Source organism: Cydia splendana, chromosome 12 (genome assembly GCF_910591565.1).
Source record: "Cydia splendana chromosome 12, ilCydSple1.2, whole genome shotgun sequence".
NCBI classification, from domain to species: Eukaryota; Metazoa; Arthropoda; class Insecta; order Lepidoptera; family Tortricidae; genus Cydia; species Cydia splendana.
This window is the reverse complement of record NC_085971.1, coordinates 15,388,164-15,403,336: the sequence shown is the minus strand read 5'-3', so window position 1 is coordinate 15,403,336 and position 15,173 is coordinate 15,388,164. Positions and strand designations below refer to the sequence as shown.

Here is a 15,173-nt window from a genome sequence, read left to right as displayed (position 1 = left end):
ACACTCGTCTGTCGTACAAAATATCCATAAAATCGAATATTTAGTACCTACTCAAGAATATTTTTAGGCAAGCAAAATTGAAGAAAAAAAGAAAAATCTTTGAATGCAGTTTTATTTCTTTTTAAAAATAAAGGAATGTCTCCTTTAAGTAAAATGAGCTAACTTAAGGATTTAAGGTAGTTTCCCTCCAGGGCCCGACTTATTTTTCCACCCTGTATAACATTGGTAACTGATGATAGTGATGCTAAATTGTATGATGCTAAGTCGGTTTTATGATATAGACCAGAATGGATATAGTATCTCTCCTTTCTAGATGAGTGTCTAAAGAAAACTATAGCTGCGGCTGGGGGTAAAACAAATTGTTTTTCTACTCGTCGACTATAATTCTTGAATTAAGATTTCTTATACCAAACTGCAATTGGGTATTTTTAATGTGTGGGCTCCCAACTCAACTATAATATTCATATCGATACAGTTTAGTCAACTATAATGAAATTGACCAATCACAGCTCGCCGCGATCAAGAGGACGAAACAAAACCATAGCTCAAATTAATTATTTCTTTTTGGTTGTATAGTAGAAACAATTGGTTCATAAGTCAGAAACGCGCATGTGACACCCTTAATATAACAACATCCATTGACTACGAAAACCACTTAGCGTTGCTTGTTAGTCTCCATAGGCTACGGTGGCCAAAATCAAGAAAAAACTGTCTAAAAATTGAATTTAGCGCGGAGCAAGTACCAGGGCCTCATGAGTTACGAGAAGGTGTCGTTGACCAACCCGCCGTGGGGCGCGGGGCGCGGCGGCCGGGTCGCGTACGAATATGAAGGACATGAAGGTATCGCGGCTGCTCGCGTATCTTAGCTGTATACTTTTGGTTTGTTTACCTAAATGATTCTACTAGTTTAAAGTATTATTTTTGTTGACGCGTAGAAAAAGTATTGTATACAATAGTGATATAATCAAGCTTTTCAATCTCGTACCTTACTTAGACAACTCAGCAAGCTTCGTTGTCTAAACACGGTACTCGACTGAAAAGCTCTCTATTATATCACGATTGTATAAAATACTATTTAAAAATATGAATTTTGTCTAGCAACTTGTTTCAATTACATACAATTTAGTCTTCCCGATCGTTTATTTCGATTTCAACCCTAAAATAAAACTTATAGACGTTGTCCCTAATATAACTGGCTTAAGGCTGAACTTATCTTCGAATGCCTATGCGAATACCAGACCTATACTCACATTACCTAACTGTACAGTCGCCATCAGATATATCGGAGCGGCCAAGGTGTTCATAATATCTGAACACGCGCCCTAACGCCTTGACAATAGAGGCGTGTTCAGATATTTGTGAGCGCCTTGGCCGTTCTGATATATCTGATGGCGACTGTATCTTTATTTTCGTAATTATTTAATTACTTCATTGTAAATTTATCATTTTTTATCTAAAATAACCGTAACCGACTATAACCGATATTCGGTTATTTTTCGGGCATAACCGTAACCGAAACCGGTTATGAAGTTCGGCCGGTTATTGCATTCCCTATACCTGACACTTGGTTACTGTTTAAAGGGAAAATTAATGTCTGAATTGAATGCACTTCGCTCTTCCATTGTTATCAATCTGATTACTTAGATATTCAAAGCTATCACACCAGCTCATTAACTGGGGCGCTAAAAGATTTCCAAAGCAATTAGCGATAACGACGTAAAGGAAACTCACCTTGTTATAAAACTTGATTGACCAGTTAGTGCATTACGAGGTAAAGGCAAACGCCATTAGTATCTATCACCTTTGCTAAATGATCTCTGGTGTCTTGACCTTTGCAGTATTCCTGTCCCCTACTCAAATATAAGCATATAGAAACAGTTGTCAAGGCAAAATATCTATAAGGCAACGAGACAGATGCGATTACTGTGCATAAAGTAATAATGTTCCGTCGAAACAAAGAAAAATCTTTTATAATCCGAATTTTGCGTCAATAAGCTAGACCCGGGTTTGCCTGGGGGCTGTCCATAAATTACGTCATCGATTTTTGACGATTTTGGACCCCCCCCCCCCTATAATCATCCAAAAATCATGCATCAAATGACCCCATTTCCTCCTACTTCATGCTACCGTCATCCGATGTCCAGACCCCCCCCCCCTAATTTGAAATGACGTAATTTATGAATAGCCCCCTGGCAGGCCAGACAGGCGCATGGGCGCAAACGTAAACAAATACTAAATAGGTATTTATTGTTTGACTGAAAACCGTAAAAAATTAAACTAGAGTCTGTGCGGAAAGAGAAGAGTCGTAGAATGTATGTGCTCCCCTACATATCACGACTCTTCTCTTTCCGCACAGACTCTATAAATGTCACACTCCTCCACATATGTAAAAGTGATATCAATAAAACCGTACAAATATCTTGACATTTCAATATATCATGGTTCCACACAGGCCGAGTGATTCACCTGGCTGATTGTATCTCATTCTGGCGAATTATCCTATTACGATCGTGCGCTTTATACTATAACTACTGTAAGTGCATCTTTGTTTATAATTAGACGTTGAACTGTGTGTAATGACCACATCCAGCTGTTTAACTTTAATCGTTCTCCTCCTTCATATAACAAAAATAAGCATGACACGTCAAAATAGCCGCTAGAGAAGAATCTTTGTGTATATTTTAACCTTATATAGAAGTGGTAAAGTTGGTCAATATAGTACCTACATGCTATGTCTGGAAAAGGGTTATTATTATTAATCAAACAAACCATAGGCCTCTCGTTATAAGATATATTACCCTCTCGGCTTCACACAGACTTTTGAATTTATTTGCAGATGTATGCAGGTTTCTTCGCGATGTTTCCTTCCTACTTCCTACACCGAAAAACAACTTGTAAATATCAAATGACATAATCATACCTAAGTTTTCACAAACTTATTAGTACGAGCCGGGGTTTGGACCTACGAACTCTGGTTTGAAAGAACTATGGTCGTATGAAATAAACATACGGTATGTTATGTACGAAAAACATAATATTTGAGAGGCAATTAGAGTAGGTATTTGTACTTCTGACCGTCATAATTGTGAAAGAAACTTGAGTCATCCTCATCATCATCTCTACACTTCTACCCGGTTGTTATGTTTTTGTTGTGTCGCGTACAATTTCGTGTGATATGATTAGGGTTGCCAGATCGAAAGGCGCTATTATCGGGAAACAATATGATTTTTTCGGGATTTTGGGACTTAAGTCGGGAAAAAAAAAAATTAGAGATGCCACGATTGCCACGATGCCATGATTCGGCAACTATTCGGTATTCGGCCTATTCGGACACTTTGCCCAATATTCGGTATTCGGACGAATGTTGCCTACTATTCGGCGGAATACCGAATATCTGTTGCATGTACCAAAAAAGAAAAATTACAAAAAAATAACCAAAAACTAGGTAAGTATATTTAATATTTAAAATGTATTCTTGGAAAGTAGTTAAATACGAAGGCACGTTTTTGAGCATTTATTGATTACAAAATATTTTATTTTTATCATGGGTCTGATTTGATTGACTAATATACATTCATTAATTCTGTTCAACATAAAAATAAATATCTTAGCAAACGTAGTGCTTTGATGGCGAACAGTTTGCATAATAATTGTGACTCAAAATGTTCGCATGTCATGCCGAATATTCGGTATTCGGCCGAGAGAGGGGCCGAATATTCGGTATTCGGCCAAATTCACTATTCGGGGCATCTCTAAAAAAAATACATTCAAATTAAAGTAATTGTATTAAAAACAACGATATTTTACATTATTGGCACTACGTCAGCTCGCTCGCTCGACGACAGTTCGGAACTTGAAATTATTGTTTTATAACGTGAAGCTGTTTTTCGGGACAGTTTACACTTTGTCGGGAATCGGGAACACCTGCTAAAAATCGGGAGAATCCCGCCAAATCCCGACCATCTGGCAACCCTAGATATGATACTCGTATGATTTCACACGAAACTGTCGCGAGTTTTGCATGAATGCAGCAATATGTGATTGCAATGTATCGCTACATCAATTTGCCTGTATGTATTGCGTATTGCAGATTTGCAGAACCTACCGTACCTTACCGTACTATGTAGGTATCTAGGTATATAAGTTACCGCAAACAGCCAAAAGTAAGTATGAGGACGGTACAACTATACCTACTTCTGTGCGATCTTTTGTAATGGACCTCTCAGATACAATTAATTCTGCCGAACAATCAAATACTAGCGTTGTTTTACCTACACAGAAAATCACACGCAGTTCTCGCCTCATAAATTGGGCTTTATTTTCTGCCTCCAAAAATGTGGCGATTTAGATTTTTTTGTATGAGATTAAGTGGTGTTTTGTATTCAAAAGGCGGCACTACAGAGCAATGAAACCTTGTAATTTTTTATGAAAATGACCATAACTATTAACCTTTTCTCATTACCTCTGACTGTACCTACTCTAGAATTTTACCGTTCATACATTTGATTTAACACATTTATTACATGGTTTCAGTGAACCGTACATCCCTCAGAACCTGACCGGGATGGCCATGGCCCTGTCTCGGGGGAAATCGGCGCCTATGGACGTCGTACGAGTAGAAACTAAGACACAAGTGAGTACCTACAACTTTTCTCTTAGCGATAAACCGCATGTATTATGGAAACGGTTTACTAACGAATGGGCCAAAAACGTTTCCCAAAGTATCACATCCCAAACTATGTTTCTCAAATTATCATTTCCCAAAAAAATGTTTGGCAAAACAACGTAACTTATCGCAATTTTTCAGTTAGCAATAGTCTTTTTTGGCAAGTTATTGTTTAGCAAATAATTACTTGGACAAGTTTCATTTTACCAAGTATTATTTAGTCAAATAAGCATAACATTGCATGGCATACAATTTACATACCAATAGATATTTTTATTTTTGTTTTATTTGAAATACTTAATCCCGACCTTGGTATTTTTATCATTTTGGTTATGTTTTACGCATACGGATGTGATTAGTTGAACCATAAACATTATAATTTTTAAGAAAAAAAAAACGATTTCTATGGGGGCCGGTGAAAGATTATTGTAGATGGTGCACTATGTAGAAAAGGAGGTAAAACCACCCACTTTTCTAGTAGCATTTCGTTTCTGTAAGGGTCTTAGTTCTAGCCTAACCTAACCCACTTCTCTGATAGCAGTTCGGTTCTGTGAGGATCGCAGTTCGAACCTAAACAAACCCACTTTTCTAGTAGCATTTCGTTTCTGTAAGGCTCGCAGTTTTAACCTAACCTAACCCACTTAACGGCTTTTTTGGAATATAATATTAGCCAATAAAAATCGTTTGTTAAATAGTTTTTTGTCCTAACAACATTTGACAAAGTAAAATCATGCCATGTGATAATTTGACCAAATAAATTATATGCGAAGTGTAACTTTGCTAAAGGTTCCTTTGGGAAATGAAACTATTGCGATAAGTTTGTTGGGAAGTGAAATTTGGCATAAGGTATTTGGCCCAAACGAAAGTACACCTATGGAAACGCATTTTCGTTGATGCTTTAGGCCTGCTAGGCGAGAAAGCGTCATAATTATGGACTATTTTCTTCTGTAAAAATCGTACGTTTAAGATACATAGATGTAGATCTGGTATGATCTAAAAGAGATTTAATATAGGTGTCTATTAATCGTTGATCGTTGACAGATTTTGACGAGTTAACCCTGCTGGTGCTTTTTCTAAGAGAAAACAATCGCCCGCAAAAGTAAAACGCGTTTTTCGTTGATCGCCACCGTTGAACAGCCACCTTAGAAAGTCTTTGAAAATAGATTGAAATTGTAATTACAGATATATCCAAACTTTCTTAAAAAGTTAAGCGCCACCATAGCGCGCATGGCGTTCCACGGGATGAAATAGTTTTATTTACTGACATTGCTATAATTCGTACAACAATGAAAGACGATAGCAGACACCAACTTTTATCTTAGCGAGAAACCGCAAGCGTTTGTATAGAAACTCAAGTTTGATTTAATCAAAGACAATAAAATAATAAAGAACGCCGACCTTTAGTTATTTCGCAATAATTTTCAGTAATGACTATAATGAGCCTGATCTTATATCGCCATCTATAGAACTGTGAAACTCAGTTTATTGGCTTTATCTTTCTTTGCAATTGTTTAGTTTTCTCTACTTCTTGGAGGGTAACTTTTTAGCTTTCTTATATTTGAAGAACGCATTATGCAATTTCGTAAAAAAAATGCATTCGTCTGTAAATTAAGCTTTCAAATAATTACTTGATTGAGTATATTGAACCCAATTGGCAAAACGACCGCGCATTGGACATACCGACGTAAGAAGTTGTCCTCTTACTCATCGAAATATCCGTCAAACATCTACGAACTACTAAATTAATTAAATTTGCAGTCTTGTGAAAGTTGTCCTTACCCTGCAATCACTTTGTGGTTTGTTATAGCAATGCAACACAAAAACAAACCAGAAAATGACTAGAACTAGACTGTTAATTGAAAATTCTTAAACCTTATACTTAATAAAATAATAGTATAAATTCTTGTATCCCTTGTTTTTAGATTAAATTGTCTTAAAGGTCCTTTGCGTTGTTCGCTTCGGCCCCACCTCCCAAAGGTCTGGGACCCCATGGTCCCGAGATATGGAAATTACAAACAATTCAGCCTAAATATACGTCCCACTGCTGGGGAAAGGCCTCTTTTCATGCGCGAGAGGGCTTGAGCTATAATCCCCATCACTTCACATAAACTTTTGAATTTCTTTGCAGATGTATGTAGGTTTCCTCACGTTGCTTACCTTTACCGATAAACCTTATTTTAAAGAGTAGATTCAAAAACCATGTTCATACGTTAAGTAAAAAAATCGCAACAGGATCTTCACATATTGAGCGAAAAAGCAAAACACTCTGTTTACTTTGTCTCGATAGTGTAGAACTGTAAAAGATATGGTAAATCGCGCAATCGTTTGCTAAGAGCTGTCTGGTTATAATAACCGTGTCACCTGGAGGGCTAATTAATGTTGTGCGAGCTACAATTAAGATATGCGGTTAATTGTTTCTTACCGAGTAAAACTAGTTCAAATATATTGACAATTATATGAAGTACAAGGTACAAGGTAAACTAATGTTGTTAATGTTATAGGCATACTTGCAGGTTTTTTTACTTAAATGGAGGCTTGTAAGAAATAAGAAATCTGAAAATATAAAACGTACTTACTTACTTACGGGTTCAGACAAATAAGACGACATTTAATTATAAACCTAAGAATTTGACCGTTTGGACTGCAGGACGTGGGAAAGAAACAAACTACATTACAATTTCTTCGTTAAGTAAAACTAAACTAAGTCTTAGATTGCAACGGGGAAAACGCTGAGAGTTGAGATGAGGAAGACAAGAATGAGGAACTATATGTAACCTCTAACCATCCTTACTAAAAGTCTGATCCTAAGATACTCTTGCTATTACATAACGCTACGGCACTAGTCAATTCAAATTACCTCACGTGCATCCAATTGGAGTGTTATTACGGGTAAGATCCTCATAAACTCCTTGTAAGACCGTACTTAATCCTGTCATTGTAGATAAATGACAGTCTCACCCAAAAAGTACCAACATGAAACGCGTTCCTAAAACCAAAGATAATTAATATTATGTTTACATGTTTACGATACCTGATATGCTGTCGGAAACTTTAACAAATTGCGAAATTTCTACATACTATAATTTCGATGTACTTCTCATATTTTTGTATGGAAATTATATATTCCATTTCCAAAATGAAAGTTTCCTGAATTTCTTGAGAACTCATCGACTTTTTTAATCTTCCCGCAACTTGCACATGCATCTGTATTTACCTATTACGATTGAAGCACCCCATGATTCAATCAATTCATGGTTTCACATAAATTCATGACTTTCATCTAAAAATATTAACAAAAATATTTCGATTTATCAATTATGAAACGGGATACCTACCTATTTTTCATTCCAATATGACACTGCCATTTAATCTGGTAAAACTTTGTTAGTTTATTTCTCCGCGGATAATGTTTACAATGTCAATTGCTATAAGTTAAACACCAAACTAAATGCGTTCATCTTAACCGTGTAATCTTATCGTTCATCGTTTACACGGGCTAATTATGATTTATAAATGTGAAATGACAGTCGTAAAGCAGGTTGTTAAGGAATAAGATCATAGGATCATTGTCAGATATGGTTACACTATTCAATTGAGTGCGTCCGCTACAAACGAGAACCTACCTACCGCAATGTTTACGGATACGAGTAGTTAGGTACACTAGGTACTGCACATTATGTATATTCCTTGTCATTTTAGCGCTTTGCCGGTTGCTTCCTAAAAGGGCCCGGGGTTCGATTTGTGTTGGGAGACCAGTCGGCTTTACTTCTAAATAAATAATGTTGTCGACACCAAATCTTCATGTGACGTGTACCTATCCAGTGGCGTCCGTGTGGCGTCTTGTTTCGTTTGCCAACCAATTTTATGGAGTCACAATTATAAGGAGATCACTTTCATTGTTTGCTTTGTACAGATATACTTAATATGTTACCTGTAATTTATTAGAAATCTTTTATACCGAGCTTTTTGTTCGGTGACGCTGATATTGCGTCAAACTGAGTCAGTTCGGGGAAAGCCTTAATACTATAAGTACCCATGTAACTCGTATAAAAAAAAACCGGGCAAGTGCGAGTCGGACTCGCGCACGAAGGGTTCCGTACCATAATGCAAAAAAAAAACGAAAAAAAAAGCAAAAAAAAAACGGTCGCCCATCCAAGTACTGACCACTCCCGACGTTGCTTAACTTTGGTCAAAAATCACGTTTGTTGTATGGGAGCCCCATTTAAATCTTTATTTTATTCTGTTTTTAGTATTTGTTGTTATAGCGGCAACAGAAATACATCATCTGTGAAAATTTCAACTGTCTAGCTATCACGGTTCGTGAGATACAGCCTGGTGACAGACGGACGGACGGACGGACGGACGGACGGACGGACGGACGGACGGACGGACGGACAGCGAAGTCTTAGAAATAGGGTCCCGTTTTACCCTTTGGGTACGGAACCCTAATAGTTAAAAAAACCAATAAACAGGGGTATTTCATCATCCGACCAACATTATCGATATGCTTTAATTTAACCTATTGCATCACTAAGCAAACTCGTAAATACCCACGTCGCGGATTTTCCTTATACGTTTCTAATTATATGTTTTCATTTCCAGATTATGTTCTCCTTCCTATCGGTCGGGTGGGGCTTTCTATCGGACATCGACATCGAGAGCGAGCGGTTACGGGCCATCGGCGGGCAGAGGTTCGCGCTCTGGGCGCTCGCCAGGATCGTAGGGCTTCGGCGGTACAAAGGCACAGTCAGCTATGCGCTTATCAAAGACATTAGTAACCTTCCCAAGCCTAAACAGCCCCTAGTCCTCAGCCACAGTATCAGTCAGGACGGAGCGCTAGATTCGCCTGACGCAGAAGCCTTCATCGATTGCGACGAGCAGGACTCTAATGTTTGGACGAATTCCGCGGGCGGACCGGGCCGACACCAACGCGTAGACTCCTGGTACTCCGTAAACTCCCGCCGCAGCGCGTTCTACAGCACGCGAGGCTCAGAGTATCACAGCGTGACTAGTGCCGGCTCCGAAATGCGGTCACCCGTCCACGCGTGCATGCACGGCCCCGCGCCCCATCTACCGGCGCTCATGTCCCAGCTCCCCGCACACTGGACGCACGAACAGGGAGAATTCGTCATGGTACACGTTTCCTACCAAGCGTATATCGGTGAAGATCTGCTCTTCGCGCCGCGTTCGCAGCTCTCAGACGGAGTGATGTGGATGCTCATCATCAAAGCCGGTATATCTCGATCTCAGCTGCTGTCGTTCCTACTGGGCATCAACAATGGGAATCACGCGGAGAGCAACAACGAGTACATAAAGCTGATCCCTGTAAGTGCGTTCCGAATTGTGCCAGAAGGTTCGGGTTCGGGCGGCACGCTCACGGTGGACGGCGAGCTGGTCGAGTACGGCCCCATCCAGGCCGAGGTGTTCCCCAACATAGTCAACGTTCTCGTCCCCGACCTCAAATAACACCACAAGTATTAGCTACCTAAGCGGATTGAAAATGACTGATTTTAGTTACCTAAACTACTTAACCGAGCCGCGGTGTCGACGCTGAGGCTCTCGCGGCAAGTATTCGTTGATGGTTGTGTTAAGAAAATGTCTAAATTCCACACCAAAGCCTTTATTTCAATATGGACATTCCATGAGCTTTAGTGATTTAGTTTTAAAGTACGCATTACTGTTTTAAAATTGGTTCCACGGCTGTATGTGATAATTTCTTGAATGTATTGGTTGTTAAAAATGGCAACTAGTCAATATTTTCGAAACTTCGAAAGTAAGTGCCAAAAACGCGCACTCTAAATGTTTTACTTGTGCAACTTTCTATGGAATTGATATACAAGTTTGCTCAAGAATTTTTATTGTTAAATAATGAGCAATCAATGAACTAATGAAGTTAATTGCAATAATGGTAATACGTCCATCGTTATTATCTCTCATTCCATTCCAAGTTTGATTTCAACAAGGACCAATTTATTCGTATTGTAAAAATAATGTGTTTTATACAATTACATGTAATGTTTACTTGCCTTTTTGTAGTTTTTTTATGTTGTTTAAGACTTAATTAAAATAATTAGTGCAATGGTTTGGGTTGGGCTGTTTGGGAATACTTAATTTATGTTTGTAATAGGTTTGTTAAGTGTAATTTAAACTACTGTAATGTTTAAAACTTTCTGTGATAATAATTATTTTTGCCATAATGATTTATTTCAATCGATGTGATCGATTACAAGTTGTGGTGACAGCAGCGGGGAGACCCACCCCAGTTAGACGCCTAATTTATTTATTAATTATTCATATTACAAATTATTGGAGGGTTTAGTATTAATTTTTGTAACCTAAGTGTAAGCGCAAATGTATTACATTAAATATTAGACCTATTAATATGCCTATGCTTTGTTTTTGTTATTTTTGTAGTTTAATCAGCTTTTCTTATTGCCACAAATCAAAGTTTATTTTAAATACTTTTTAAATTAAAAGTAATCAAAGTATGTCTGTAACGTTCTTTGCTGAATTAACTTTAAGAAACAGTAATTGATGAACTTAGATTCCTTTCTTTACAATGTACCAATAACTGTTCGTAAGTTTTATAAAAGCAACAAAACAAAAGCATTTCTTGATACATTTCCGTAGAAACTTATAAGCACTGCTAATTTACAAAGTTTTCTTGTTATGTTTTTTCCAGTCTACATTCTATTCCTAATGATTTTAAGCAATGTTTAATATAAGTATGTATATTATAAGTAGAGTATGAAGTAAATGGGTTTTAAGAATCTAGTACAAATACAAAACCATGCTACTAAAGTGAAAATGCATAATGCTTAATTCTGGGATCTCCGTTTACTGATCTCCTTCCCAACAACTGAATGTTATCCTTATGCCATTATCAATAAGGACTAGTATCTGGAAAGGAAACAGACTTTAAGCTCAACATAATGTATTTTTAAAAATTATCAAAAGCCAAGTTTTAATGAAATAATAGTTAAGGCTTAATATCATTAGATTTTTATAAGAAATATAAAACAATTCAATTCCAACGGTATGTTAAAGAAATTATAATACTAAATAGGTATATGGGTTTTGTTCATCCAGAACTATGATTGTCATCCAAATAGTTTGGGATTGCAGCAACACCAAAGTCATGTTGACTTTGAATTGTAATTCCTCTAGTAAAGAATTATCATCAAATTGTTATTAATCAAGAATTTTAAACACCATCGGATTTTGTGAATAAATGTTATTTAAATTCCAAGTTTATGAAACTGTTGTCAATAAATTATTATTCAAAACTAAGTTTCTGATTTTTCTTGTACCTACTTTTGATTTGACGCGTAGTTTCATCCGCTAAATGCTATTATTTAGCAACTTTGGCTGTCACTGTCTAATTGATGCTGACTGTACACCAGAAATAACATCTGCAGTAACATATACCTATAAAAGGGCGGCAAAAAAATAAGTGCATTCCCGTTGCCAGGGAGATTTGGGATTATACTGAGCAACTTTTACTATGGGATGGGACCAACTCCGAAATCGTGAAAAAAAATTTCTTTTTTGCGATTTCGGGGTTGGTCCCATAGTGAAAATTGCTCAGTATAATCCCAAAACCTCCCTGGCAAAGGGAATGTTTTGGCTACCGTGCCCATGTATAGAAGTTGATTGTGTGTTTGATACACAGATTGATAATATCTTCAAATATCAGGTTTAATTGAAATAACATTTTCAATTCAATAAAATCAAAAACTTTATTATTACAATGTATTTATCTATTAACAAATTTTATTTATGATTAAAATAACTAAAATATAAAATGACACCCACTTCAATGTTATTTAAATTCATCCGAAAATTGAATATACTCTAGTGTACAAATAAAAAGTAAGTAATCATACTTATAAATAGTCATCTTCCCCTCAATTTGTAGCATTTCTTAAAACTTCATTACTTAAAGATATACATATAATTGTTATCCTAAGGTCAGACTTACACTTGTAAGTTTTACTAAAGTAGGGACCAGAAGGTTTACCGCCCACATCGAAAATATAAATATTATTATATGTCTCTATATGTTTAAATATGCAAGAGAGAGGCAGATAACGAAATTTAGATTTTCAATGTTCATTCTATCAGGCCCTCAGTGATTGACTGTCCGATGTCCATGCACCATGTTATTAGATTTCCACCTATTGCTAGAGTAGTAGCTAGACAAAGTATCGAATTTTGCATGTTTTAAAGAAAAATATGCCAAAGAATAACTATTACGGTAAATTTTAGGACATCATTCATCTCTCATTCTAACAAGTTGGAGTTCGAACCTACAGTAGTAAGACTTACAAAAGTAAGTAAGTAAGGCCTAACAGTAAGTAAATAATTTCTCTACCAAGTAAGTTATGCTTAACTTATCTATTGATCATTGTGTGAAGTTTTTACAATGAAAAGCCATTGTGTTTTTGGGATGCTCCCAAAGCTGATGGAACTAAAACTCTTAGTGAATGTTGCCTCAGATAATATATAGCTAAATGTAAAATGTAGTTGGCAATAAAATGCTGGATACAAACCTCAATGACAGCAACAATGTTACAACTGATGTGAAATTTCACCATGTAATAGATGGTAAAGTGTAAATATCACTATCTTATTACATTATTAAAATATCTTAACACCAAGTATTTTAGCAAGCATGCTGGATCTTAAAATATCTTTGAATGTGTCTTTAACACTTTCAGTGCCAAGAACCTGATAGGTTCATTTTGTATTGGAATTGGGGCTCTTGGCACTGAAAGTGTTAAGATATCTCTGTGTGTGACCCATGATATCAAAACAAAATTAACCAACTTAAGGGGCCCACTGATTTTCATTCAAAATTTTGTTTTAACTGACAGGCTGATACCGTCCGGCGGACTGTTAATCAGTGGGCCCCTTTATGCAAATGCATTTCCAAGCATTCAGACTTTTAGCAATGGTGAGATGAGATAAAATAAGTGTGAGATCAAAAAAATTCAATACAGTTTATGTAAGTTTGTTGCAATTGGACCTCATACACTTGTCAATAAATTATCAAACATCAATTATTAGATTCATTAGCAGTGATCGGACAAATCATCGCAATCGCAAAACCATCAAAAATCATTTATATCTCAAAATAGGACAAGATTTATTAATTATGAAATTTCCAGATTATACTCAAAAACTGCAGTTCAGAATTGTTAAAAAAATTGTATCATATTCCATACTATATTTATTTTTGCGATAAATTGTCCAAACTCTGTTCATTAGTCACATTCTACTGTAAAATTGTGAGCTCATGTTAGGCAGTTGTTACCATTAATTTGTAAGCAGTCTTCATTCTTATTCTGTAGAGTAATTTTATCTGAGCTTTAGTGAGTCTAGACTGTCAAGTAGATTCTGGACTTCGCAGTCGACTTGTTCCCGAGTGCTGACGCGCTCAAGTCTCTCCCGCACAGACTCCAGCTCGCCAGGATCAGCTTTCTGCATCCTCATGAACTTTAACATCATTTCTACCACCAAGCAGATGTCAGCAATCAATTGCCTGGTTTCCTCAAAGTGTCCTGCGACACTGGGACGCATCTGGATCAGCTTAAGCTTGCTCTGGGCAAGCTGGATAGGGTTGCGCCCATTATTATCATGTGAGCTCACATCAGTGCCTGCATCCAGCAATTCTATCACTACTTTCACATGATTCATACAAACTGCGAGATGGAGAGGCGTGTTGCCCAGTGTATCCTTGATATTCGGGTTAGCGCCGTGTTTTAACAAAGTTCTTACCACGTCCACGTAGCCGCGGCACGACGACAGGTGCAGTGGGCTCCTTTTGAACTCATCTGACGAATTAGGGTCAGCCCCTAACAGCAACAACTTCTCTACGAGCTCTGTGTTGTTTGTGGAGGCGGCGAAACGGAGTTTCTGATTTCTAGACGAGCAGATTGTCCCACCGTAACGATACTTTAGCCTGCAGTGTCTTCCTTTCGTAGAACACTTGATTTTACCGATGTGATCGTGTGGATTGGGTTCACTTAAGAACTCCACGGGCATGGGCTGACCCGCGAGATTAATGGGTATTGCTCGAGGATTAAATTCGAGCACACACTGCGAATGGTCGAAAATTGGGTTGTCGCTACTTTCATTGCTGGTATCCACACCCGAATCAGCCATGATTGACAAATGTAATATTTCTCAAATATGTTAATTTCTCCAATGCTGTATTAAAACGTGACCATTTATTACTTATTCAAAAGAAACACAAATAGAGAAATAACACAGAACTTGTTTGCTTTGCTTGCTTTGTGAATTTCTTCTGTCAAATGCGATTGATTGTCATTTTGACGTGAAGTGTGGGTAATTTCCAGAAAAATGGGTCTCCAAACTTTGCGTAACTCTTAAACAGCTTTTCAAATAATTTCAAAATAAATAAATATGTACATCAAAGTGCACAAATAATTAAATGAAAAATTCTATAACAGAAAAACACACCCACACGCATGTAAATAAAGCA

At 37.0% G+C, this 15,173-nt stretch overlaps 2 protein-coding genes across 2 annotated transcripts in view; one reads left to right on the top strand and one right to left on the bottom strand.

The window, feature by feature from the left end:
* The window catches only part of LOC134795664 (sphingosine kinase 1-like), a 30,860-nt gene extending 18,904 nt beyond the window's left edge, over positions 1–11,956 (top strand). The window contains exons 2-3 of the mRNA XM_063767580.1: positions 4,534–4,633; positions 9,269–11,956. Of these exons, the coding sequence (XP_063623650.1) occupies positions 4,534–4,633; positions 9,269–10,132 (964 nt within the window). The 3' untranslated portion in view covers positions 10,133–11,956. The remainder of the gene's footprint in view (positions 1–4,533; positions 4,634–9,268) is intronic.
* Positions 11,957–12,379: 423 nt separating this feature from the next.
* On the bottom strand, positions 12,380–14,990 carry LOC134795605 (ankyrin repeat domain-containing protein 54). The gene has a single exon (XM_063767504.1). It carries the CDS (start codon positions 14,831–14,833, stop codon positions 14,027–14,029), a length of 807 nt encoding a protein of 268 aa, XP_063623574.1. The 5' UTR covers positions 14,834–14,990; the 3' UTR covers positions 12,380–14,026.
* Positions 14,991–15,173: the final 183 nt, after the last annotated feature.

What these genes read in the sequence shown, in the direction of transcription:
- LOC134795605 (XM_063767504.1), bottom strand. Translation starts at nt 14,833, where the DNA reads ATGGCTGATTCGGGTGTGGATACCAGCAATGAAAGTAGCGACAACCCA.